Source organism: Meriones unguiculatus, chromosome 11 (assembly GCF_030254825.1).
Source record: "Meriones unguiculatus strain TT.TT164.6M chromosome 11, Bangor_MerUng_6.1, whole genome shotgun sequence".
Classification (NCBI taxonomy): Eukaryota; Metazoa; Chordata; class Mammalia; order Rodentia; family Muridae; genus Meriones; species Meriones unguiculatus.
The window spans coordinates 107,106,203-107,130,276 of NC_083359.1; the positions used below are offsets into that span (position 1 = coordinate 107,106,203).

At 41.1% G+C, this 24,074-nt stretch overlaps 1 protein-coding gene across 1 annotated transcript in view; it reads left to right on the forward strand.

Moving 5' to 3' along the window:
* Ush2a (usherin) overlaps nucleotides 1-24,074 on the forward strand; it is a 653,036-nt gene that overhangs the window by 68,977 nt on the left and 559,985 nt on the right. The window contains exon 4 of the mRNA XM_060365102.1: nucleotides 18,484-18,547. Coding sequence (XP_060221085.1) covers nucleotides 18,484-18,547 — 64 coding nt within the window. The remainder of the gene's footprint in view (nucleotides 1-18,483; nucleotides 18,548-24,074) is intronic.

Sequence of the window (24,074 nt, forward strand, 5' to 3'; positions counted from 1 at the left end):
TTCTAGAGGGTCCTCTGACCAAGACTGGACAGTTCCCAGTCTATGATCATAACAAATGATTAGAATGGAGTTTGACAACAAGATGAGTGAGCAAGAGCACACCAATGGGCTCTCTACCAAAGGGAGCTATGGCTTCCTTGGCTGTGGACTTCCTCCTGTGGAGCAAGCTCAAATCTAACCCAGAGAGCAGCGGCTTACCTCTGTGGAGTTAGGAGGGAGACGTGGGGTGTGCTAAGTGGAGTGAAGAAAAGCTGGAGAGGGTGACCAGGCTGCGGATAAGCCTAACTGTACACATACACAAAATTCTAAAAACAAATCACCTCAGGGCGCACAGTTTTAGATCAAGCTAAACGCGTGAAAAAGCGAATTCAGCGGTCACTATTTTTAGAAACTTGGTTTTAATGATTAGCATATTGGAAAAAAATTAGTCCTCCACACACAGAGAGTCTGAATAACACGTTTAAATCTTGTGAAACTTATTAGGCATTTAACCCCACTAGTGTTTCTAAAGCCTTTCCTCACACTTAGTGTTGCGAAAGTGTTTGTGGGCACTATAAATTTGTCTGCTTCACACTGAGGGGCTAAAACGACTCGACTCTGTTCTACCTCAGTGCACTAAATGCTGGATTGATGCTTCGAAAGGCCATTTCAATCTGAAAATGATATTTATTTTTAAACTCCGAGAAAAGGATTTTTCACCTATGATTAAAACACAAAAAATGAAAAGTGGTTTCTCACAAGTATCTATTTTTCATTACATTGTTTTAAAAACTTATATTTTGGGTATTTAGGACCTGGGAGGAGGAAAGGATTTTTAATGTCTAACTGTACTCCATCTACCTATAGGCATGGTGCTACCTTCTGTATCTTTTCTCTAATTAGAGATGGCATGTAGGCTGGCTCATTACTTCTGCCTAATGAGCCAGGCTCCCTGCCACCTCTCTAATCAGAAAAGGAATAGGTACAGAATGTTCCTATGGACTTTCTATAAATCATCTTATTTCTCTAGCTTGCACCATTTTTTAATCAAAAACATTAAGTCACTGTCCACCATAGTTTTGTCCATATCCAAGATGGCTTTGTTCAGAGGGGCAGCTACCCAGGACATCTCTCGCAGCTAAATTAAAGGTGCTGTCATGCAGGGCCAGGCTGGCTGTCTCTGTTTTCTCCAGACTGCCTCAGACACAGGCCTGAGCCGTAGGGCCTCTAGCATGTTAAGAAGTGTCTTCTTTGGTTCTCTCTCTCTTTCTCTCCCTCATCCCTCTCTCTCTCTCTCTCTCTCTCTCTCTCTCTCTCTCTCTCTTTGACTTTTCCCATGATTATTGACTGCCATAGAAATTCTCCTGAGTCATATCTGTATCTTTCATCCATTGTTCTCAGGACACATTTAGGATATTAGCAGATAAAAGGAATGCTTTTCATCAGACATGCCTCTGTGCATATTAATGTGATAACTTCATTTGATCATGCTGCCTTTTAAATATGAAAATAGAAACCACAGACCATCTATATTATGCTATTTCTATGTTGCTGTGATAAAACACCATGACCAAGGCACCTTGTAGAAGAAAGTTTATTTAAGCTATAGTTCCAGAGAGTTTGAGTTCATTGTGGCAAAGTGAAAAAAAAAAAAAAGGTGTGGTAGCAGGCACAGGGAGCTGAGGGCTCCCATCTTGAACTGCAAGCCTGGAAAAGAGAAATCAAAGTCAAAATGGAGCTAGTCGTTAAACTCTCAGATCCTGCCTCCACTGGCACACGTCCTCCAGCAAGGCCACACCTCCTAAGCCTCCCCAAACAGCACCACCAACTGGAGACCCAGTGTTCACATGCTGGAAACTCCGGGGACACTTTCATTCAAACCATCACACATATCAACCCGTGACTATCAGCTCCTTCCTGGGGACGTGCTCCTCCCGTTTTAGATTTTGCTCCATGCTTCCAGCAGGCCTATAGACTCAGAGAGCTAAAGCAGTAAACATGTAGTTATAAAGAGTGATTGGTGTTGGTGTCACCTATCAAAATAGTTCTCTAAGTATTGGATTCAAATTTATGGAGGCATGTGGATCCCCGCTTTCAGAACTACTTCAGAAGTGATTTATAAACAGATTCTTAGTGTTGTGTTGAGGTGAGTGGTTCCTAGTTATATATTTAAGTGGACATGTCTTTCTTCAGAAGGTTATTGGCCATTCTGGCACCAATGATCATTTGTTGGGTATCTAGAAAAGTGAATGCCAGGGAAGGAAAGGCTGATGGCCCAAGTTCTCCCGTGTTCATGCTAATTTTCAGAAAGCTTTGAGAATTACACAAAAGAAATAAATGTCAAAGTAGATGAATTCATGAATGAACGAAGACAGGTAAATAATGTGGGAAAGGAGATGACACAAAGCTCAGATGGAAATGGCTGGCTGTGCAAACACAAGGGACTAAGTTTGATAGCCAGGGTTCAAATAAAATAGGTCAGCAATGTAGTGTGGACCTGTAACCCCAGTGTTAGTGAGAGAGATAGGAAGACAGAATCATCCCAGCCTACTGGCAAGATCTAAGTCAGGGAGAGAGGTTATAAGGAGAATGCCAAAGCAACAGAAAACCCAAGATTGACAGCAATGGGACCTGGGACCATCCTTTGGTGTCCAAATGAGTACATTCACATGAACAAACAAGCATGCATACACATACAAAAAGGAAAGTGATATGTAAATGTGTGGAAGGTCTGAGTTAAGTACAAAATTGATTGCAGTTCATTGCATGAGAGTTGTTTAACTGGACTTTTAGAACAAATATTTACATGATCAGATATGAAATGTATGATTCGCCGCCATGTTGGATAAGAAGAACTGATTAAGACTCAACAGCAAATATGTAATCATGAGTTAGTAAAGGCAAATATTTCATAATCTTTTAATTTGAGACATACTGGCATGATAATATATAACAAATATGAAAAAGTATTGCGATATCTTATTAATTAACCAGGAATCTGAAATTTATTCAGTGTTTATCATTTTATCATTTGGCAAAGAATGAAAGGAAAAAAATGACACCAAGATAGCACTATTGTGGGAAAGAGTTGGATAACCTTGCAAACTACCAAATGTTAAACTGACAATATTACTTAATCAAAAAATATTGGTTAATGGCCAATAAGAATGTGTATGAAATTTTAGTATGTACAGGTCCTAAGACCACTTTATAGAATATAAAAAAACAGGACTCTAAGAACCAAAATTTGCTTACATTCATAGACAATATGCCACAAAGTGTTTATACTGTTCAATCTCATCCAATATGTAAAAATACTTTATGTATAATAATATAGTTTACCAAAAGTAATGGTCACAGCACGGTTAAGCAACATGTGTTCTCAAAAATGTTCACTGTAGAGGTCAAGAAGCAAGAGCTGGGAGGGTTCCAGCACTCAACAGGAAGCTGATTTAGGTGACTGCATGGCACACATAATACGGAGGAGTGGACAGCAATGTGAGGGAAGAAGCCCACCTGTGGACAGGCCTGTGAGCGCTGCGTGTGCTGTCCCTCCTGAGACACAGGGACCTGGGGTCTTCAGTTTTTAAAAAATAATGTACTTTAGTTTTGATACTATATTATAATTACAGTTCTTTCCCTTCCTCCTCGCAAACCTTCTCATATACCCGTGCTTGTTCCCTTAGAAACCCATGGCCTCTTTTTCACTCTTCTTCCATGTGCGTGTTTACCTGTGTGTGCGTGTGTGTGTGTGTGTGTATGTGTGTGTGTGCGTGTGATAACCATTTGGTGTGCTCCTCCTGGGTAAGGCTATTCCCCCCACAGTCAGCATTCCTCAGCATTTAGTTCTTTGTTGGGGCCTCTCTGTCTGTCAAACCCCTGCTAAGCTTCCACCTCTCTTCAGCTGCAGCTGAGAGCCAGCCTTGGCCTGAAAGGAACAGTGAGCTCAGTGTCCCCGTGTGCCTCTGTCAGCCTCTCTCCCGATGCTGCAGTAGAAGAATCTGATCACATCCACTTAAGGGTTCATGTCTGGTTACAATCCTTAGACGGTCCATGTTCATCACAGCAGGGAATTCGTGACAGCAGGACCTGAGGTCCAGAAGCAGTGAGAGCAGGAAGTGGGGCTATAGACCCCAAAGCTGCCCCAGTAACCCCTTTCTTCAGCAAGGCTCCCCAGCACCCCCTAGCAGCACCCTGGTCTGGGCGCATTCAAGCCCATGAGCCTTTGGGGAATAGTTCTCATTCAGACCTGCCGGTTGATGTGGAAAGTGGGGGGGGGGTGGGGGGGTATTAACTGTGACAGGATGGAATACTAGACAAGGAATTGTAAAGGGTGACTTACATAAAGAGTGGTGAATTCCAAGGAAGCATAAGAAAAACAACTGGATAGAGTTTTTAAAATATACTATGAACATGATCAATAATGAGATGGAGTCTGAAGAAAATCGCAGGAATCTCTGAACTGAAAGTTTAATTAGTAGGAATTTTAAAAAACCTTCAGTAAAAAGCTTCTCTGGTACATTAGATCAGTTTTTAGCTTGAAGATGAGATTGATGATCTGGACCATTTTTGGGGGTAGGGGGATGGTTAGGGAGGAGCAGATATGGAGCAGCACTGGGGAGAGAGTGAATATGATCAAAACACAATGTATCAAATTCTCAAATAACAAAAACAACAACAACAACAACAACAAAATGGAAAGCAAAAACCTCAACAGTCTCCAGTTCAAACCCTACCACACATAGTTCACAAATTTATCTTTGTGTGTGTGCATGTGTGAACACGTGTATGTGAGTGTCATTTCTCAACTGCCATCCACCCTGTCCTTCTGAGACAGGAATCTGGGGCAAGCGGATGGGACTGGGCTGGCTGACTGGCTGGCTGCCCCTGCCAGCACATTACCATGTCTGGTGTTCTCACAGTGGGTCCTGGAATCAGGTCTTCACATTTGAGCCGTCTCCCCAGACCCTGTTTTCAATGTTTCCTTCAGGTGCCTCACTGATCTGGTAGGGGCTCAGTTGCCAGGACAATGAGAGGAAACGTGACTTGCAGAAAGTATGGGAGTTAGGCTTCCCAAAGCAGCATGCTGTGGGTGACCTTCCAAGATGGCTTCCATCATGGCACTTCATTTATGTCTTTTATTTGAGGAGCACAGAACTCTTTTCACATGCCAGCAGGTTGTGCAGCTCTGAAGTCAGACTAAATTGCTGTTGTCTGTCCAGTTCTCTGAAGTTTTGCTGACTGCATCTTTATTTCTTGCCCCACCTCTTTCCGGTGCCCACCCTCCCCTTCAGCAGGAGGACAGCGCCACCATTTGCTCTTGACTAATGGGTTATTCCTTGCCTCTTTTTCTATAACAGAGTCTCTGATTCTCTCCAAGTCTCAGACCATGACTTCCATTTCCCAGTCATAGCTAGCTAAAAAGCTGTTTTCTGGCTGGTGTCAATTCCCAGCTGTAAAACAGCAGGAGACTATCGCTGCCTCTGCTCTGCCATCTTGGCTCTCCCTGGGCCAGTCACTCTGTGTCTTCTATAGAAACTCTTTTATATCCTGTCATAATAAGTATCATACATTTTTTTCATGAAGTTAGTTTCTGTTCTATGTGTGATATAGAGATTGAATTTTAAGTGATTTTATCGGTACATGTTTGTCCCTTTGATTTTTGTTGAATATCCATGAATTGCTTCCTGATTGTGAAGTCACCTTGATATGCCACTCCAGTTTTACAGTTGTGTACTTTCTGTTCGTTTCAGAGGTCAAATTAATCAACTTCTTGTCAAAAGTGGTTGCATTTGATTGTATATTGATGTCTTACAGTCTGTTTTTGTTCTCACCAGTATTCTTCACACAACAAATCTTAGGTATTGTTTTCCCAAATGCATTTTAGGTTCCCCTTTTATGATAATTATCTAATGGAAATTTTATTAAAATTATATTAAAGTATATGAAGGACTTATATTACTGTTATATTAAATATCTGCATCTTTGATTATGGTATATGATTCTATTTGGGTCTCCTTTAAAATTATTTTTAATTCTGTGTGTGTGTGTATGTGTGTGTGTGTAGTTCTTGTGGAGACCAGAAGGAGGAGTTGGATCTCCTACACCTGGATTTATGGGCTGTTGTGAGTCACCTCGCATGAATGCTGGGGACAGACCTGGGCTCCCTTCAAAATCAGTACATGCTCTTAATCTCTGAGTATATTTTCAGCCCCCTTTTTAAGGTCTTCTTTGATGTCTTTTGGTAAGTTTCTGCATAAAAGCTATTCATACATTTTGTCTGTCCCTATGTGCCTTAATGTTTTAATGCTTTTATAAACAGTATATTTTATGACCCTGTTCTTGTGATATTTTGCTTAAATGATGATGTATTATGGGTTCTTCTATGTCATTCCTATTGCCATTACCATTTTACAACTTTCATTAAGTCCAATATTTTGATTCTAGAGTTATATGGCTTTTCTATGTAGAAATTAGTGTAATACAAATAATATGCTTGCTGCATTTTATTTCTTTTATCTTTGGATTTTTTATTATGAAATATAGATTTTTTTAAATTTAAACTCTTAAGACAGTGTATCATTCTAAAATAAAGACTGGGCTGGAATTTATTATACAGCCCAGGTAAGACATATATTCATAGCAATCTTTCTGCCTCCACCTCCCTAGTTCCAGAATCATAGGTGGGAGCTGTCAAACCAAGTTATGAATTTATGTACAGTACTGAAAAGTATCAGTAGAACAAGTAGAATAATAGTTCTATAGGTTTGATGAAATGCCTTTCAATATTCTCATTAAAATATCATCCTTGTGTAATCATGGGGGATTTTATTGGTGGTTGCTTAATGTTTTATGTTTGTATGTGAAATTTCAAAACATGATAGAACTAGTATGTTAACATTTGAAGTTTTCATTTATGGCTACATTGAGTCTGGGCCTGTAGTTTCTGTCTCACCCTATCTAACTTGCTTTGCTACTTTGTAAAACTGAAGTTCATCTCACTTCATTTCTAGATCTCTCTTAACACTATGTAGATAACATACTTCATTTTTACATACTGATTTCTCATCTTATGAATTGGGTCATGATTTGCCTTAATATATTTAAATTTATGTCTTTAATTGTTCTACATATGTGGGGTGCTTTTAGTTTTCCAATATGGAAGATTAATACCTCCATAAATGTAGATTGACATAGTTAAAAAACAAATACTGTAAGCTTGTTATAATTGTAGGGAGAGGAGATTTGGTCATTCACCATTAACTACAATGTTAACTATTGACACTTTAAAGTTGATCAACAGCCAGAAAAATATTACTTTCTTTCAAAGTGCTTGATTTTGGTTTTCTCATCTTGAGCCAGGGTTGGAGTTGGGCAATGGTTCTTTGGAGAGGATCATGTGACTTCTGCCCATAGTTGTGTCAATTTCACATTTGACTTGCTTTTAATACTGAACCCACTTTTCACCCCTACAATGTGCCCATATTTTTCATTGCGTATATTCAGCTTTATCATAAAAATTTATCACATTAGAATTTTTGGAGATATTTTCATCTTCCTAGAGCTTGTGATTGATGACTTTGCTGGTTTGAGCAATAGGGCCACATTGAGTTCACAACATGGATTTGGAGAATGATTCTCTTAGGTTTTTTGAAAGAAGTTGCAAAGAATTGGTATTGTTCTTTTAAATATTCAGTAAAATTTCCCTAGGAAGTCTTGAGTCCCAGGATTTCCTTTGTGAGATTCTTAATTTTACTGTTGTTTCTTTCCTCCTTCTGTACTTATTCATATTCTCTGTCTTTGACTTGAGTTCAATACTTAATGTCTCTCCAGGAATTTCTTTTATCATGAATATCTAGTTTCAATCACAGATTTATTTAAAGGCCTTAAACTGAACATCTATGGTATCAGTAGTAATATATCATTTCATTTCTGATTTTCATAATTTGAGTTTTTTCCTTTGTTCAATATGTAATTGTCAAGCTTTAATCATTTCCAAGACCTCTTAGCAAATATTGAAGCTTTAAAAGATCCCTGTGACCATATCATTTCTTAGGTTATTTATATGGCTTTGATTTTCTAACTGCTAAAACCTAAAACTGCCTGGGACACTGCAAACTTAAGCAGTTGCTACTCACTGTTTTCAACCAACATCCTCTGGAAGAGGTTCCTCCCACTAGGAGAACAAAATATCCATCCAGCCTCGAAGCAGGTCTCCTTTAGGGTCTGCCAAGCGCATGAAATGATGACAGTTTCCTGAGCAGGGGCTTCTGGAAGGCTCCAGCCCCATTCGGATCCTCCCAGGGCCCTTCTAGTCACCGGTTTTCATTCAGATTGTCAACTTTCTGTTGCTCTTGTCTACAAGACGTGCATTGCAGAGAGGAAGACTCATGTAGGAAAGGTTGAATTCCGACAGAACTTAATATTTTTACAAATATTTATCCATTCAGAAACAAAGCCTCCATATGTCACCCAAATCTGGTTTATTTCTCGAGTTCTGCAAACATTGGCTTGGCAGCACAGTGTAAGCACTGTTTGCAGAGCAAAGAGACACTCCACTGCTACTGTGTCTTAGTCATTGTTCTCTTGCCGTGAAGAGGCACCATGACCATGACAACTCTTACAGGAGAAAGCATTTAAGTAGGTCTTGCTTACAGTGTCAGAGGTTTAGTCCATTGTCATCATGATAGGTGCCATGGCAGCATCCAGGCAGACATGGTGCTGGCAAAGTAGCTGGAAGTTCTATATCTGGATCTTCAGGCAACAGGAAGAAAGCCTCTGCCTGGCATGAGCTTTTGAAACCTCAAAACCCACCTGTTGTGAATTAGTTCCTACACAAGGCCACACCTACTCCAACAGGAGCACAAAATTCCTCTCAAGTAGCGCCACTTCCTAGAGACCAAGAATGCCAGTTTATGAATGTATGGCGGTTACTCCTGTTTACACCAACACACTCTAACATTCCTGATGACATCTTAAATACACACACACACATATTCCACAACTTGTGGTTTTTAGTCACAGACACTGCCATGCTAGACTGACAAATAGTATTTCATGTTTATTTATTTACCATTGTAAATAGGCTTGAAACGATCCACAGAAGTTGAACTTTTCTCTATTGAACTGGTATTCTAACTTTACACACTGGTTTTATAGTGCCTTTCCCATATGTACCTAAAGATTTTTCAAAATAGTAATGTATGCTGTCTAAAAAGAGAGGTAATTTGTTGCCTTCTTTAAGATTGGTGTTCTGTACTTATTTTTAGCACCATTGCAAGCATCTTCGTGTGTGTGTGTGTGTGTGTGTGTGTGTGTGTGAGTATTTTGGGAGCTTCATGTGTGAGCATGTTTGTACATGCTGCGCAGGGGTGCAGGTGCTTGCATATACAGGGGCCTGGGAGGACAGCAGCTGTTCTGATTTATCCCTTTGAGGTAGTCTCTGTCACTGAACCTTGAACTAGACTGACAGTCCACAGGCCCCCATCTCTGCCCCTTACAGAGCTGGGTTACAGTGCTCATAGCCACATCCTGCTCCGTTCTTTGGGTACAGGTTCTCCTGACCCGTTGTTCTGAGCCTGCTCCTCAGCCTGCCACTGCTTTCACCCCGACTTGTGTGTCTGCTTATTTGCTCCACCTTCTCGTTCTCAAAGCAGACTTTCTTCCTGCCTATTTCCTCACTGAACAGCTCTGAGGTCTTCCTTGTATGAGTCATGTCTCTGTCCTTGATCAATTTATATAATCTGGACCTATCTTTCCCACGTGAATATTTTTCAGAAAGCAAGCTCTTTATGGTGGCATGTTTTTCCCCCGCTTTGAATACTGTTAAAAACTGGCAACTTGCAATGGGATTATTAAAGTCTACTCCGTGACTATGTCCTTGAACTCCTGTTTGACCTCCCCCCTCTCAGCCATAACTTCTCTGCCATAGATGGAGAATACATTTTCACTTTGAGTCTTTGCAAAACTTTCTCTAATTCTTTCACAAAACGCCCCACCATGAATTCCGAGGCTGTGGCAAAGACTGTCCTATCACAGACTCCAAAGTGTAAAACTCAAATGATTTTTAAAGGTTATAAAACCCAGCCCTTTTATTTTATAGATGATAAAATGGATTTCATTGTCCCTCTGCAGCAGAGCTTGGCTTTAACTATTATTAAGATATAGGAAGTGGATTCTAATTTATCAGCCTTGCAGGGGAAGCCTCCATTCTGAATGCCCTCTCTGTCTACTATCTCTTTCCTCTTGGATGGCTGCAGTAACCTCCTCTGGCTTCTCTCTTCTGAGCATGTTTCCATGACTTCTAAATCTCAGCACCTTTGAATGAACCTGAGATCCTGTCACTCATTTACTTTCAACTCTCCAGAGGCCTCTCATTTCATTCAGAATAAAACCCAGATCTGTAAAACGTGCTATAAAGCATTTAAAAATTCATAGCTCCATCTTGCCAGCCAGTTACTAGTCTCCCTGCACTTTCTGAATGTCTCTCCCTCCATGACACTGAGCCATGATGCTGGCTCCTTGTGGTTCTTCTGACATGCTAAGCACATGCTGTAGGAGCCTTTTCACCTTTGGTTGCCCTCCTGGAACATGTTGCCTCTAGCTGTCTGACTAGCCACACTCCGTCCTCACTGGTCCTCACTCTTGGTTAGGACTCCAAACCACCCCAATAAAAGTTAGCCCTGTTCTCACTCCTATGCTAAATTTCCTATTATCAGCAGCACTTATGTTTATGTAACACATGTCTACTATATCTATGTATCAATTTTGACACAAGCTCCATCAAAGCAAGGGTATATTTTTTTTTGATGGGTGTATATTTGGTTGAGTGGTGTATATTTGGTTGACTGGTGTGTCTTTGGCTGTACCAAAACAGCCAAATGGTACACATTAGTTTCCAACTAAATATTTGTGGATGACTAACATACACCAAAATAAGTGAAATCAACCTGACATCTCAAAACCACAGTAAAGACTGACAATATCTGAGTGTCTGTTGTTTGGATTCTGCTTCAGGGCAGCACACCTCTCCATATCATGAAGGATTGCCCACTGTACCGGTGCTTTTCTGTTACTGTGATAAAGCACCATGATCACAGCTAATTTATAAACAAAACTGTTTATCATGGCAGGCTTTCAGAGGGAGTCCATCTTGGTCAGGAGGTAGAGCTTTAATTGGAAAGAGCAAGAAGCTGAGAGAACATAACTCAGCTGCAAACAAGAAGCAAGGAATGAGAACAGGAAGTGGGGTCGCGCTACAAAACCTCAAAACCCACCCCCAGTGACGTACTTCCTCTGGCAAGCTTCACCTCCTAAGGGTACCATTATTTCCTCAAGCAGTATCATAGGCTTTGGACCAAAAGTTCAAATATATGAGCCCACACAGGAAACTTTTCATTCCATCTACCACATTCACTGTTCTGTTGAAATTGCTTGAGAAAAAAACATCTCTCTCTGAACTCCTGTGTAAACACTGTACACAGTATTTGACACTGAGGAAACAAGTTGAGTGACATGGAAAACTTGTATAAATTAACAGTAGTTCTCTTTGCTAACTTGTAAGATTTTGTAAACTTAATGTAGCTGCCTTTTCTTTGAGTAGCCTACAAGAAAAATGCCTGTATGTTGTATGTGTCTGGGTGGTTTTCTCACCTTACAAATGACCTTGTCCTTCAATATGGACCTTCTTTAATAAAGCTTCACTTGATTCCATTGGCACAGATACTACATGCAAGTAACATGACATTCTCAAAGGTAAGAAATTATATCTTTGTGGGGACACATTGTGTCTACAACAAAGCCTTTCTTGATGGACAACCAGTCTTTGACTGTAAAAATTGTTCTGTGGTAACATCAGCAAGCAAACTGCCCAAAGGAACATTGAGAACATTTTATGTGTCTCTGGGAAAAATATCAGTGAATTCCATCATTGTTTCAAACACCTTGCTTTCTCATTTCCAACATAAACTTCTTTGACCTCCAGAACACAGTCAATTCCTTGACTCCTTTCATTCTTCATTCTCCTAATTTATCATTTGTTCCGTGATTAACTTTCCTGCAACCATAGACTGCATAGACTACTCCTCTCCCCTCCTTTGTGTAGGAACCTTAAACTTACATTTGCCCTGTTTTGATGTACTCTGTCCAAGAAGTGTCAGTCTAAATACTGGCAAGATATTGGGATGAACCAATATACATAATAAAAAAAACCCACTTAACTTGCATATGTGTGCCAGAACATAGTGACCATGAAAATACATCGTAAGGAGGCTATAATTTTCAGTCATCCTCCTTGCTTATTCTTGTGGAAACCAATGTCCATATTAATCCCTTTCTGTGAGTTTACTCCAGGCCCATCTCCCTCACTCCCTGCATCCCTTGTCCTTTATTGCCTTCATTATTGAGTATCATTGAATAATTTACCAGCTGACGGGAACATGGCTATTAGTTATGGATAGACCAGTGAATAAGAACAAATAATACTTTTGGCCTTTATGGGAAAGTTTACTTAATGTATTTCAAGTTTCATAGGACAGACAGAGAAGTAAATAAGTACCAGAGTGAAAGGGACACATCAAGGTATCGTAGGAGCTCGGAGCAGTGTGGTGGCCTCAGGTTATTTCCAAGGGGATACTTCAAAGCTGAGGCAAGACCTGGAGTGAGGAAGCAAGGCTTGGAATAAAGGTGATATCAGGCATATAGTTGAGGTTTGGAGAGTGCTGGAAAGTTAAAGAACATTCAGAATTTAATCTTTGGGGCAGTAATATGGACTCTGGTGGTGTGCTGAGAACCGTATGTGGGTGAGGATAAGTAAAAGAATGCATAGGAGATCATGATCTTCCTTCGTTTGTGGCAGACAGTGTGACCTCTTTCCTCTGAAGGAAAACTAATACCATGAGAAGTGATGTCATCAGCTCATTTCTCCTGCCGAACAACATCACATAATCATGTAGGACTTAGCAGTATCCATGAGCATACCTCCCACTTTCTGTTTTATCTCTAAACCCAGAGTCTTCTTCCTTGTGCCATTCTGTTACAGTTCACTTTTCTATTGCTGTTATAAAGATCACGGCCAAAAGCAACTTAAAAAGATTTATCTTAGTTTATAAATTAAAAATACTTATTTTCATGAATAAATATAGAGTTGCCTATTTTCTTGAATATGTATTGTTTACACATAGACATTGGATATGAATGTTATGGGTTCAGGAATAGCTGCATACAGACCACTCGGACACCAGGCTCACATTGATGGAAATTTATTGACCACTAAACCAAAACTGACCAATCAGGGCCATAATCTGGCCTTGGCAGTCAGACTATGACCCTGTTCTGTTTCTAAGGCAGGTTTTTATATGAAAAACCATAGCCAGGTCACAGGTTACACCAGGTAAAGCAGGTAAACAAGTATACACCAGGTGTATATGGGGGACAGCATTACATCATTTTGACGAGCTAAACAAAATCAATTCTGTTCCAAGTGTATTGTGTTGTATCTAGGTAGCTAGACAAAGCACTTTAAGCTGATTGGCTGCGTGCGGTTTAAGGGTAAGGGAGTTCTTGGGGGCTTTTCAGGTTTCTGGGAGTAAGAAACATAGCAGGATGTTGTGATATTTAACACAAGCACAACATGCATTTATCATCTATTGATTTATTCTAAGCAGCCTGTGTTGAACTACTGAATTGTATTGTGGTCTCAGGCACATAGGTCAGAGAACTTGGACTTAATTTCACCTTATGATCAGAGTGGAGACTTGGAGGCAAAATGGCTTCTGCTGTGCTAAAGGCAATAACAGATGTTAACAGAGGAGCCATAGTTATGCTAAGAAATAAAGTAGGTCTCCAAGAGGGGCTAGCGAGCTTAAGCAGGCTACAACAATAAATAATGTAATTCATTTGTTTTGTCTCGTTTTTATTTATTTATTTATCTATTTATCTATTTATTTATTTATTTTGGTGGTGCTAGGGGTTGAACCCTGGACCTTCTGCATGCTGTGCAAGTGGTGATCTACTTCTGAACTCTGTGTTCAAATAAAAAGCCAAAATGTGTGCCCAACATAGGTGTACATACTCTCACATAAACGCTTTTGCTCTCTATGCTTTCCTCAGAAACCCCCTTCTGATCCTCTGATCATCTCAGAATATCTCTTGATTTTTCTTGGACAATGATAAGAGTTCATTCTGGGTACTAATTCTACTGCCTACCATTTGGTTATTTGTTAGCATGGATGTTTTAGCTGCATGTATGACACATGTCCTTGCCTGGTATCCACAGAGGCCAGAAAGCGGTATCAGATGCCCTGGAACTAGAGTTACAGATCATTGTGAGCTGCCATGTGGATTCTGGAAATCGAACCCGGGTCCTCTGGAAGCAAAGCTAGTACATTTTAGAGCTGAATCATCTCTTCAGGTTCTACTGTCCATCTTTTATTCATCTAACATCCTTCCTTTGCTCAGTTCCCTCCAAAAGTCTTTCAAGGAATACTAGGAAAGAAAGAAAGAAAGAAAGAAAGAAAGAAAGAAAGAAAGAAAGAAAGAAAGAAAGAAAGAAAGAAAGAAAGAAAGAGACAGGGAGGGTGGGAGGGAGGGAGGAAGGAAGGAAGGAAGGAAGGAAGGAAGAAAAGAAAGAAAGAAAAAATAGAAAGAAAAAAGAAACTTTCTTGTCATTAAAATATTGTTGAAAAATGACTACTCTGATAAGCACGGGAGTTTTGACCTGCTCCGTTTCCGACCTGGGCCGGTTCACCCCTCCTTAGGCAACCTGGTGGTCCCCCGCTCCCGGGAGGCCACCATATTGATGCCGAACTTAGTGCGGACACCCGATTGGCATAGCACACTACAGCCCAGAACTCCTGGACTCAAGCGATCCTCCTGTCTCAGCCTCCCGAGTAGCTGGGACTACAGGCGTGCGCATAATATTTCCTATAAGCCCACACCTGTTTGTCTATATCCCCCATTTTTATTCATTATTAGCCAGATAGAGCCAAGTAATTGTGGTAATGATACTTGCTTTTTTGCCCAATGCTGGAATGCTAGTAAATTTAGGTATGCCCTGGTTACTCGCATGCCTCACTGGGTGCCTGTGCCCATTGATGCCCCTCACGCTATGACTCTCTTCAGACAGAAAAGGGATCTTGGAACTACAGCCGCCATTGTTACTACCATCTCATTGGTGGCTGTTGGAGCTACCACCGCGGCATTAGCCATGAGTCATACTGTGCAGACTGCTCAGACCCTGAATAATCATTTAGCCAGTGTAGCTCATGCCTTAGTTGTACATAAAGGAATCAATGCTCAACTAAAAGGAGGCTTGATGGTGTTCAATCAGAGGATTGACCTCTTGCAGGAGCAAATTGATACCCTATGGCAAATCGCTCAACCTGGCTGTCAATGAAAGTATGCTGGACTTTGTGTCACTAGCATACAACATGAGAATTTTTCCTGTGCTGCAAATCTGTCTAAACAATTGTTGAGCTATATTTTAGGTAATTGGACTGGAGAATTCGATACTACGATGGAGCAGCTGAGAGTGGCCATTGTCACAGTAAATTCTACCAGAGTGGACGCAGGACTAGCCACAGGATTATCAACATGGATTGCTGCAGCCATGAATCATCTGAAGGAATGGGCGGGCATGGGAGCATTAGCAGGCCTTCTGGTGTTGGTCTCCTTGGTTTGCCTGTGGTATATATGCAAGTATGCAAGATTAGAGTCTCACAACAGTGTGATGCAGCCATGATCATTCAGGCCTTTACAGCCATTGAAGCAGGACATTCTCCCCAAGCATGGTTGGATACCGTAAAAAGCTAAAATGATACGCTCAGGATGCAAGGCTAAGCACTGCATTCAGGGTCAGCAGCTTTCGACCCAGAGAAGAGCATGTCTGATTGCATGTGGGTTGATGCCCCAGGTCCCGCCTCTGAGAAAAAGGTATCGGACGAGTCTGATGCTCTTTGGGTGGATGACACCTAAATGAACATCGGTACAAAGTCCCAATTTATTTCTAATATCAGAGATCAGACCTCTACTCTTGCCTGATGCGTCTAAAACAAAAAGGGGGAACTGTAGAGAGCTGCGGAATGCTATGACTTAAAGATGGAGCTGGTTTCTGCCTTCCACCTTCCCGATGGTGAGTGCTCTCTGTCACGAACAACTCCACATTTGGCTAAGGCCGAGGATCTGGCCTGCTTCCATGTATGTGGACCTATCTGCATTGCCTACGTGGCACGCCTGGGTTGGCTACCCAGAGGCTATTTAAGCTGTGGGCTGGCTTTCCCCAGGGTCCGAGGATTGTTCAAAGTTCCTGAATAAACTGCATTGAAAAAAAAATGACTACTCTGGAAAATGAACTTTTGGAAATGACATTAGTCAGTGATCATAATTCAAGTTTTTGACAAAGAGTTACTAAAGTGGTATGATATATTTGATCCTAGTCCAGTTTGGGTCCTTGTGATCCAAACTCCAGCTTGATTTTTTTTCCTTTTTTATTAAATACAGAATAAAGCTGCATTATTAAAGCTGTATTAGTTCCTTTTGAGTGCAGTGCCAGGCAGAGCCACCTTAAAGGAGAAAAAACTTATTGTACATCAGGGAGTCATTGTTTCAGTCCTTCGGTATAGAAACCCAAATTAGCACCATCACCTGGGGACCACATACTCAAAATGTGAGCCTGTGGGTGATATTTCAGATTCAAACTATAATTGTATTTTGTTTTGCTTTCTTTCTTTTTCTTTATATTTATTTTTAAATTTTTACTATTAGTTACATTTTATTAACTCTGTATCCTGCTCCCTCATTCCCTCCCAATCTCACCCTCCCTCCCTCATCTCCTCCCTGCCCCTTTCCAAGTCCACTGATTGGGGAGGACCTCCTTCCCTTTCATCTGACCCTGTTTTATCAGGTATCTTCAGGACTGGCTGCAAAGTCCTCCTCTGTGGCCTAGCAGGACTGCTCCTCTCTTGGGGGATGGGGGGGTCAAAGAGCTGCCAATGAGTTCATGTCAGAAATAGTCCCTATTCCCCTTACTAGGGAAAAAATCCAATTGGTTACTGAGCTACCACGGGCTACATCCAAGCAGAGATTCTAGGTTATATCCATACATGGTCCTTGGTCAAGTATCAGTCTCAGAAAAGACCCCTGTGCTCAGATATATTTGGTCCTTGTGGAGCTCCTATCCTCTCCACATCATATTAACTCCCCTTCTTTCTTATGATTCTCTGCACTCTGCAGAGAAGGTTTGGTTATGAGTCTTAATATCTGTTTTGATACACTGCTAGGTAGAGTCTTTCAGAGGCCCTCTGCGGTAGGCTCCTGTCCTGTTGCTTGTTTTCTCCTACGTCCAATGCCTATCCCATTTGCCTTTCTATTCTTTCTTTCTTTCTTTCTTTCTTTCTTTCTTTCTTTTCTTTCTTTCTTTCTTTCTTCCTTTCTCTCTCTCTCTCTCTCTCCCTCTCTCTCTCTGTCTGTGTGTGTGTGAGAGAGATTCTGATGTATCTGTGACTGTGAGTGCATACATGCTAAAGAGCAATACGTGGAGGTCAGAGGACAGCTTTCCTGTACTTGCTCTTCTCTCTTTCCATCTTGCTGAGGCAGCTCTTTCCTTATTTTTCCTGAATATTCAGGCTAGCTGGGTCCAAGTAGGAATGCTGGCGTTGGTTGCAGGCACATGACATTGCGTGAGGCATTTCACATGGCTTCTGAGGCTCTAACGCAGCCCAGAAAGCTTTCCTGGCAGGCGCTTGGACCTCAGCTGTTGCCACTTCCTCTTTCTTTTTGTTCTCTTCCTTGTGGTTCCAAATCTCTTGAGCTTTTCTGCCCTTAGAAATCCTAAGTCTTTGGTAAATACACTAACAATACTGTGTCTATGAAGGCTGAAACCTACCTAAGGCTGAAAGTAACCTGTAGTGTAATTGTGGTTTTTAAGCTGACAATTTTAGGTGAAGTCTTACAGGGCGATGATATTTAGACTGAATTGCACCCAAATGTAATATCCATGAGCACCAGCCCTACAGTGGTTTTGTTTTTGTCTTTTTATTTATATTTTTTGAGATTTTCTGGAAGAGCATCTGTTTTAGTTAGAATCCACATTCTAGGGTTTAAGCTAGAATGAGTGGGATGTGAAAACAGGAAGTTTTCCCACTGGCATATCAAATATTCTGAAAATTGCTATTGAAAGCAGATGATGACAAGGAAATTTAAGGCTCATGAACTAATAGATTGATAGGTTTATAAATGAGAAAGATATTCAGAGAAGCGCAGCTATGAATCTGGTCTAGAGTAATCTGCTGAGGGACTCACCTTGACTTCACAGTCTTGCAATAGCTGTGGAGCTAAATATGACCACGCTTAACCATGTAGACTTAGGAAACAGACACAGATCTTCAAGAATTGGCAAGGTGCCGATGGGACTAGAACTTCAAACCTTGCAGTTTTAACAGAATGTAAGTTGAATGATCGGCATGCTGTCTTGGATCTTGGGGTTTCTTATCTGCACATATTTTTCAGGTTTGGAGCAGTTTGTTGGAAGAATGCAAGATTTTCTATTGTACAATGTGTCACTTACAAACAGGTAAGCAGCCGCGGAATTATAATGTTTGGGACGCACATGGATAAGGGCAATTCACTTAAAGTACTATGGGCACTATACCATTTTCATCTTTATAGCAACTGGCAAACATCACCTAATTTATATTTGGCCATATTTGCCTTGGCATAACTGACACTCATTTGCTAATGTTTTTATGTCAGTAACTTTATAATATGGGGTGATCAAAATTATTGGCAGAGAATTTTCTTTAAGAAAATTTATTTTGTTAACACTACATAGATTAGAATGTGTTTGTTCAAAAATTCTATAGAAAGTAGATTCTATTATTTAACGACTGATACGTGTGCCTTTCAGAATTGCTTTTAGAAATTATTAGTGCCAGAGAATGTGAAACAATAAAGTGACTGATTGTTTGATACATGAGAGAGTCTCTAGGGACGAGGACTTTAGAATTACTGACTCTGGGTCTGGAAAGATGGCTCAGAGGTTAAGAGCACTGGCTGTTCTTCCTAAAGGTCCTGAGTTCAATTGCCAGCAAACCACATGTAGCTCACAACCATGTATAATGAGATCTGGTGTTCCCTTCTGACCTGCAGGCATGCAGGCAAAATACTGTGTATATAATAAATAAATTTAAAAAAAAAGAATTACTAGAACCAGAAATTTGAACACAGGGAACTTCCCAGAGACTCATACTCCAACCAAGTACCATGCATGGAGATAACCTAGAACCCCTGCACAGATGTAGCCCATGGCAGTTTAGTGTCCAAATGGGTTACATAGTGATGGGAAGAGGGACTGCCTCTGATATAATCTGATTGGCCTGCTCTTTGATCACCTCCCCCTGAGGGGAGAGCAGCCTTACCAGGCCACAGAAGATGACAATGCAGCCACTCCTGATGTGATCTGATAGACTAGGATCAGAAGGAAAGAGAGGGGGACCTCCCCTATCAGTGGACTTGGGGAGGGGCATCCGTGAAGAAGAGGGTGGGAGGGTGGGATCGGGAGGGGAGGAGGGAGCAGCTTATGGGGGGATACAAAGTGAATAAAGTGTAATTAATAAAAAAATAAAATAATAAAAAATAATAATAAATCTTAAAAAAAGGAGAAAAAGAGAATTACTGACTCTGAAGTACTGCACATCTTTTCTATTTCTAGTTTACAAAACAGCATCCAGTCTGTGATGAGCTCTCACCAAGCACTTCCTCATCTAGAGGCAGGACAAAAATCTATCTTAGGGGTTTTTATAGGTCATGGCCATCTTAGAATGTAGTTGGGATAGTGTGGGTGTGATGGCCATTCTTGGTTGTCAACTTACTTCTGAAATTTATGAAAACAAATGTCTGTGAGGAGCATTTTCCTAATCAAATGATTAGAAGCAAGAAGATTCCTTTCTAATCCAGGTCTTTTGAGGTAGGAAGGTTCACCTTCAACCTGGGCCACACCTTTTGGAAGCCTCCATAAAGAATATAGGAGAAAGAAGCTTGCTCTCTCTTTGCCTGTCTGCTCTCATTCTCATTAGCAAGTCCATTCCCTCACTGTCATTAGAGCCTTTTTTGTGAGATTCAGGATATACTGAAAACCAGCTGAGAAATCCAGCCTCTTGAACTAAACAAATACTGGATTCTTGGATGTTCCATTGGTAGAAAGCCATTGTTAGATTAGCTGAACCACAGAATAGACACACACAAACACTCACGTGTATATATAATTATTTAATAATTTAGGAACAGAAATTTTATAATAAATAATATATAATAAATAATATATATTACACCATTCATATAATTGTGGTATACTGTATTGCACTGCACAGGTTATGTAACTGTTCATGCTGTAAGTTCTGTTCCTCTAGAACACGCTGACTAGCACAGCACTGGTTTTAGAGGCATGAAGAGATCACAGAGAGCAGATGAGGACTAGCATGGCGTGGCAGGGTTGGAGTCCCTGAAGAGAGCCTGGGGGAGGTTACTGGTGAAAGTGAAGATCAGTCGTAGCAAGAGAGCCCACGTTTTAAGATGCCCAACAAGGACAGCTGCAGTCATGCTACAGCTCCGACCTGAGCTTAGGAGACCTTAGCTTAGCTTTTGCTGCAGAGAAAGGAGCCAGAGAAACTGCCCAATGCTTTTGAGGAGCCCAGAAGATCTTGAGTGAATCCCAGATAGTGGACATTGAATCTTGTACACTGTTGGTGTTTGTTTTTGCTTTGTTGGGCTGTGATTACTCCCAGGCTCTTTCTCCTTGAAAGTAAGAGAGTATTGAGCTTAATTTTTATTTTTATAGGAGCCCACAGATGAGAAATTTTGAACGTTGAAGAGATTTTGGGATCTTATAGACAATGGCTGTTTTAAAGAGATTGAACTTTTACTGGGTTTAAATTTGTACAGACTGCAGGGCTTTTAAAGTTGCTTATGTTTTTTAATGTGAGATCTTGGAGTTAATAAGAAAGAAGAGGTTATGTCTTAATAGTGATATATTTGTATCAAGTTGAGAAGTGGGCAGTTGTTCTGGCTTTTTTATGTCAATTTGACATAAACTAGTCACATGAGTGGAGGGAGCCACAGTTGAAAAAAAAAATGCCTGAGTAAGATCTGGCTTTAGGCAAGCCTGTAGGGAATTTTCTTTATTAGTGATTGATATGGGGGGGGGGGCAGCCATCCTTCAACAGAAGGTTTTGGGTTCTGTAAGAAAGCAGGTTGACCAAGCCATGAAGAACAAGCAGGTAAGCAGCATCCTTCCATGACCTCTCCATCAGCTCCTGCTTCCAGGATCCTGCCCTGTTTGAGCTCCTGTCCCAAATTCCTTTCATCATGAACAGTGACATGGAAGTATAAACTAAATAAATTCTTTCCTCTCCAAGTTGCTTTGGTTATAGCGTTTTATCCCAGCAATAGTCACTGAAACTAAGACAACATGTTTGTGTGGATAAGATTATTCTACTTTCTTTTAAAATATTTATTGAGTGTGTGTGAGTGAGTGTGTGCATGTGTGTTTGTGTGTTGATATGTGGGAGGTTGCACACAGAAGTCAGTGGACAGTGAATTGTTTTGCTACAGGGTCTCTCTTCCTTCAGTCATTGTTCAGCATAGGCCAGGCTAGTTTGCTTATGACTTGTAGGGATTCTTTTGTGTTTTCTGAGTGCTGGGATCACAGATGTGCACTGCTAACACCATGTCTGTCCTTTACACCGTTCTGGAGGTCTGAACTCAGATCATCATGCTTCTGTTGCATGAGAGTGTGGCTGCTGAGACATTTCCTTGGCTCCTGTTTACTGTTTGCAAGGAAATGTGTTTTTTTTTAAAAAAAAAAAAATATATATATATATATATATATATATATATATATATCTTCAAGGGAGACAAAGATTAGTTGTTAAATGTGTGCATGTCAGGACTAACTCTCACAGCTCTGAGAAACTTCTCAACTGGATGATGCTATAGCCTGTGGTAGACTCAGCATCAGCTTAACCCTTCTTGTTTATCAGTCTGAGGAATCAGGGGATGCCTGGACAAGGATGCCATGACACGGAGAGGGGAGGAAATGGAACGCCCCTCGCTTGCTGTCTTTCACCTCTCCTTTGCCTGTGCCTACTCAGCTGAAGAGTAATTTCACTGCAGTTCTCCGGGGTAAAGATTTTCCTAGCCAGAGCAAAGATTTCAGACCAGTTATTGACTCTGGAATGCATTCAATAGCTTATGTCAACTGAAAAATCATCAGTGAGATTTAGAGTAGTCACTTCATGTGGCTCAGTGAAAGAAAAAGCCACCCATCTCCACCATCACCTCATCAGGGTCTGAAAGAGAGTCTGCTTTTTCTAGCCTGACTTTGGTTATTTGTGTTGACTGTCTGGAAGAGTGTGATAGGAAGAATGGGAAGAGAATGACCTATAATGCTGTAGAGCAGGCCTATTCTTCTTAATGGAAAAATTAAGTAGATATGCCTGCCCCTGGCATTCTTGTCTGGCTATTGGCAGCTGGTATATAGTCTGAAGCCATTGAAACATTTCAGGAAGCTAGAATCTATGAGTCACAGGAAACCATTGACAAATGGCCTTGGCCTCAGTCCCTTCGCCCAAATGAGAAGCCTATAAAATGATACATGCTTTCTTATGCTTTTCCCTGGATGAACTGGAGATGTCATCTTAAATCTCATTATTTTCAATATATTGCTGTTCACTCACAGTATAAGTCAGCTTAAAATCTAAATATATGACACCTTTCTACATTATCCCAAATAGGGACAGTAATACTAAATTTAAGTAAAATACCTTGATAAAGAGCAAGGGCTTATGCATGCTGCTTCCCCTTCCTCCTCTTTCTTCCCTTCCCTTAACTTTCTGGCTCTAGGACATGGGCCCACAGACAAGAGGCAAGCGCTATTCCCTAGCAGATGTCTCCAGCCCTCTTTCTACTCGGCATTCTGAGGCAAGGTCTCAGTAGGCTGCCCAGGCTATCCCTTAACTCGCTCACACAGCTCTAAGAGTAGACATGACAATACCAGAACAGCTGGAATTTCAGGCACATTCCACTGCGCTTGGCTAGTCATTCTTTTTTTTTTAATTATTTTTTTCCTTTTTTATTTTTGTTAATTGCACTTTATTCATTTTGTATCCCCTCCCCATAAGCCCCTCCCTCCTCCCCTCCCTATCTCACCCTCCCACCCCCTTCTTCACGCATGCCCCTCCCCAAGTCCACTGATAGGGGAGATCCTCCGCTCCTTCCTTCTGATCTTAGTCTATCAGGTCTCATCAGGAGTGGCTGCATTGTCATCTTCTGTGGCCTGGTGAGGCTGCTCCCCCCTCAGGGGGAGGTGATCAAAGAGCAGGCCAATCAGATTATAGTTATTCTTGATGTGAAATGTTGGCACTTCAGGGCCATTGAGGTGGCTCAGGTGGCAGAAATGCTTGCTATGCAAACCTGATGACCTGAGTTCAGTCCCTGGTGCCTGTGGTGGAAGGAGAGGATTTCTTCTGGAAGATGTACAGTGACCTTCATGTTCCTGATGTCTCTCACTCTCTCTCTCTCTCTCTCTCTCTCTCTCTCTCTCTCACACACACACACACACACACACACACACACACACACACACGTTTTTAAAAGTTACTACCAAAAAAACATACCGTTTTTAGAGTACATTTGTCTTTGTTTCGTACCTTTTGCTGTGACAGAATAATCTCACAAAAGTGACCTAAAGGATGGTTTTGGGCTCACAGTTCAGGTACCCCCGTGCTGCTGGGAAAGTGAAAGCAGAAGGAGCTTGAAGCAACTGGACACATCTCGTCCACTTTGGAGAAGCAGGGAGGGAGGGATGCTTGTTAGCAAGAACCGTTTGCTTTTCTCTGTTTTGTGGAATCCAGGGTATCTTCAAAGGGGCTTCATCCTGATTGCAGTTAGGATGGCTCCTCCCACATCAATTAGTATAATCTATATAATCCCTCACAGACATTCTCAGAAAATAATGTTAATCCAGACAGCCCCTCACAGGAATGCATTGGAGCCTTGTCTCCTAGGTGATGCTAGATTCTGTCAATCTGACAGTCAACGCTAAT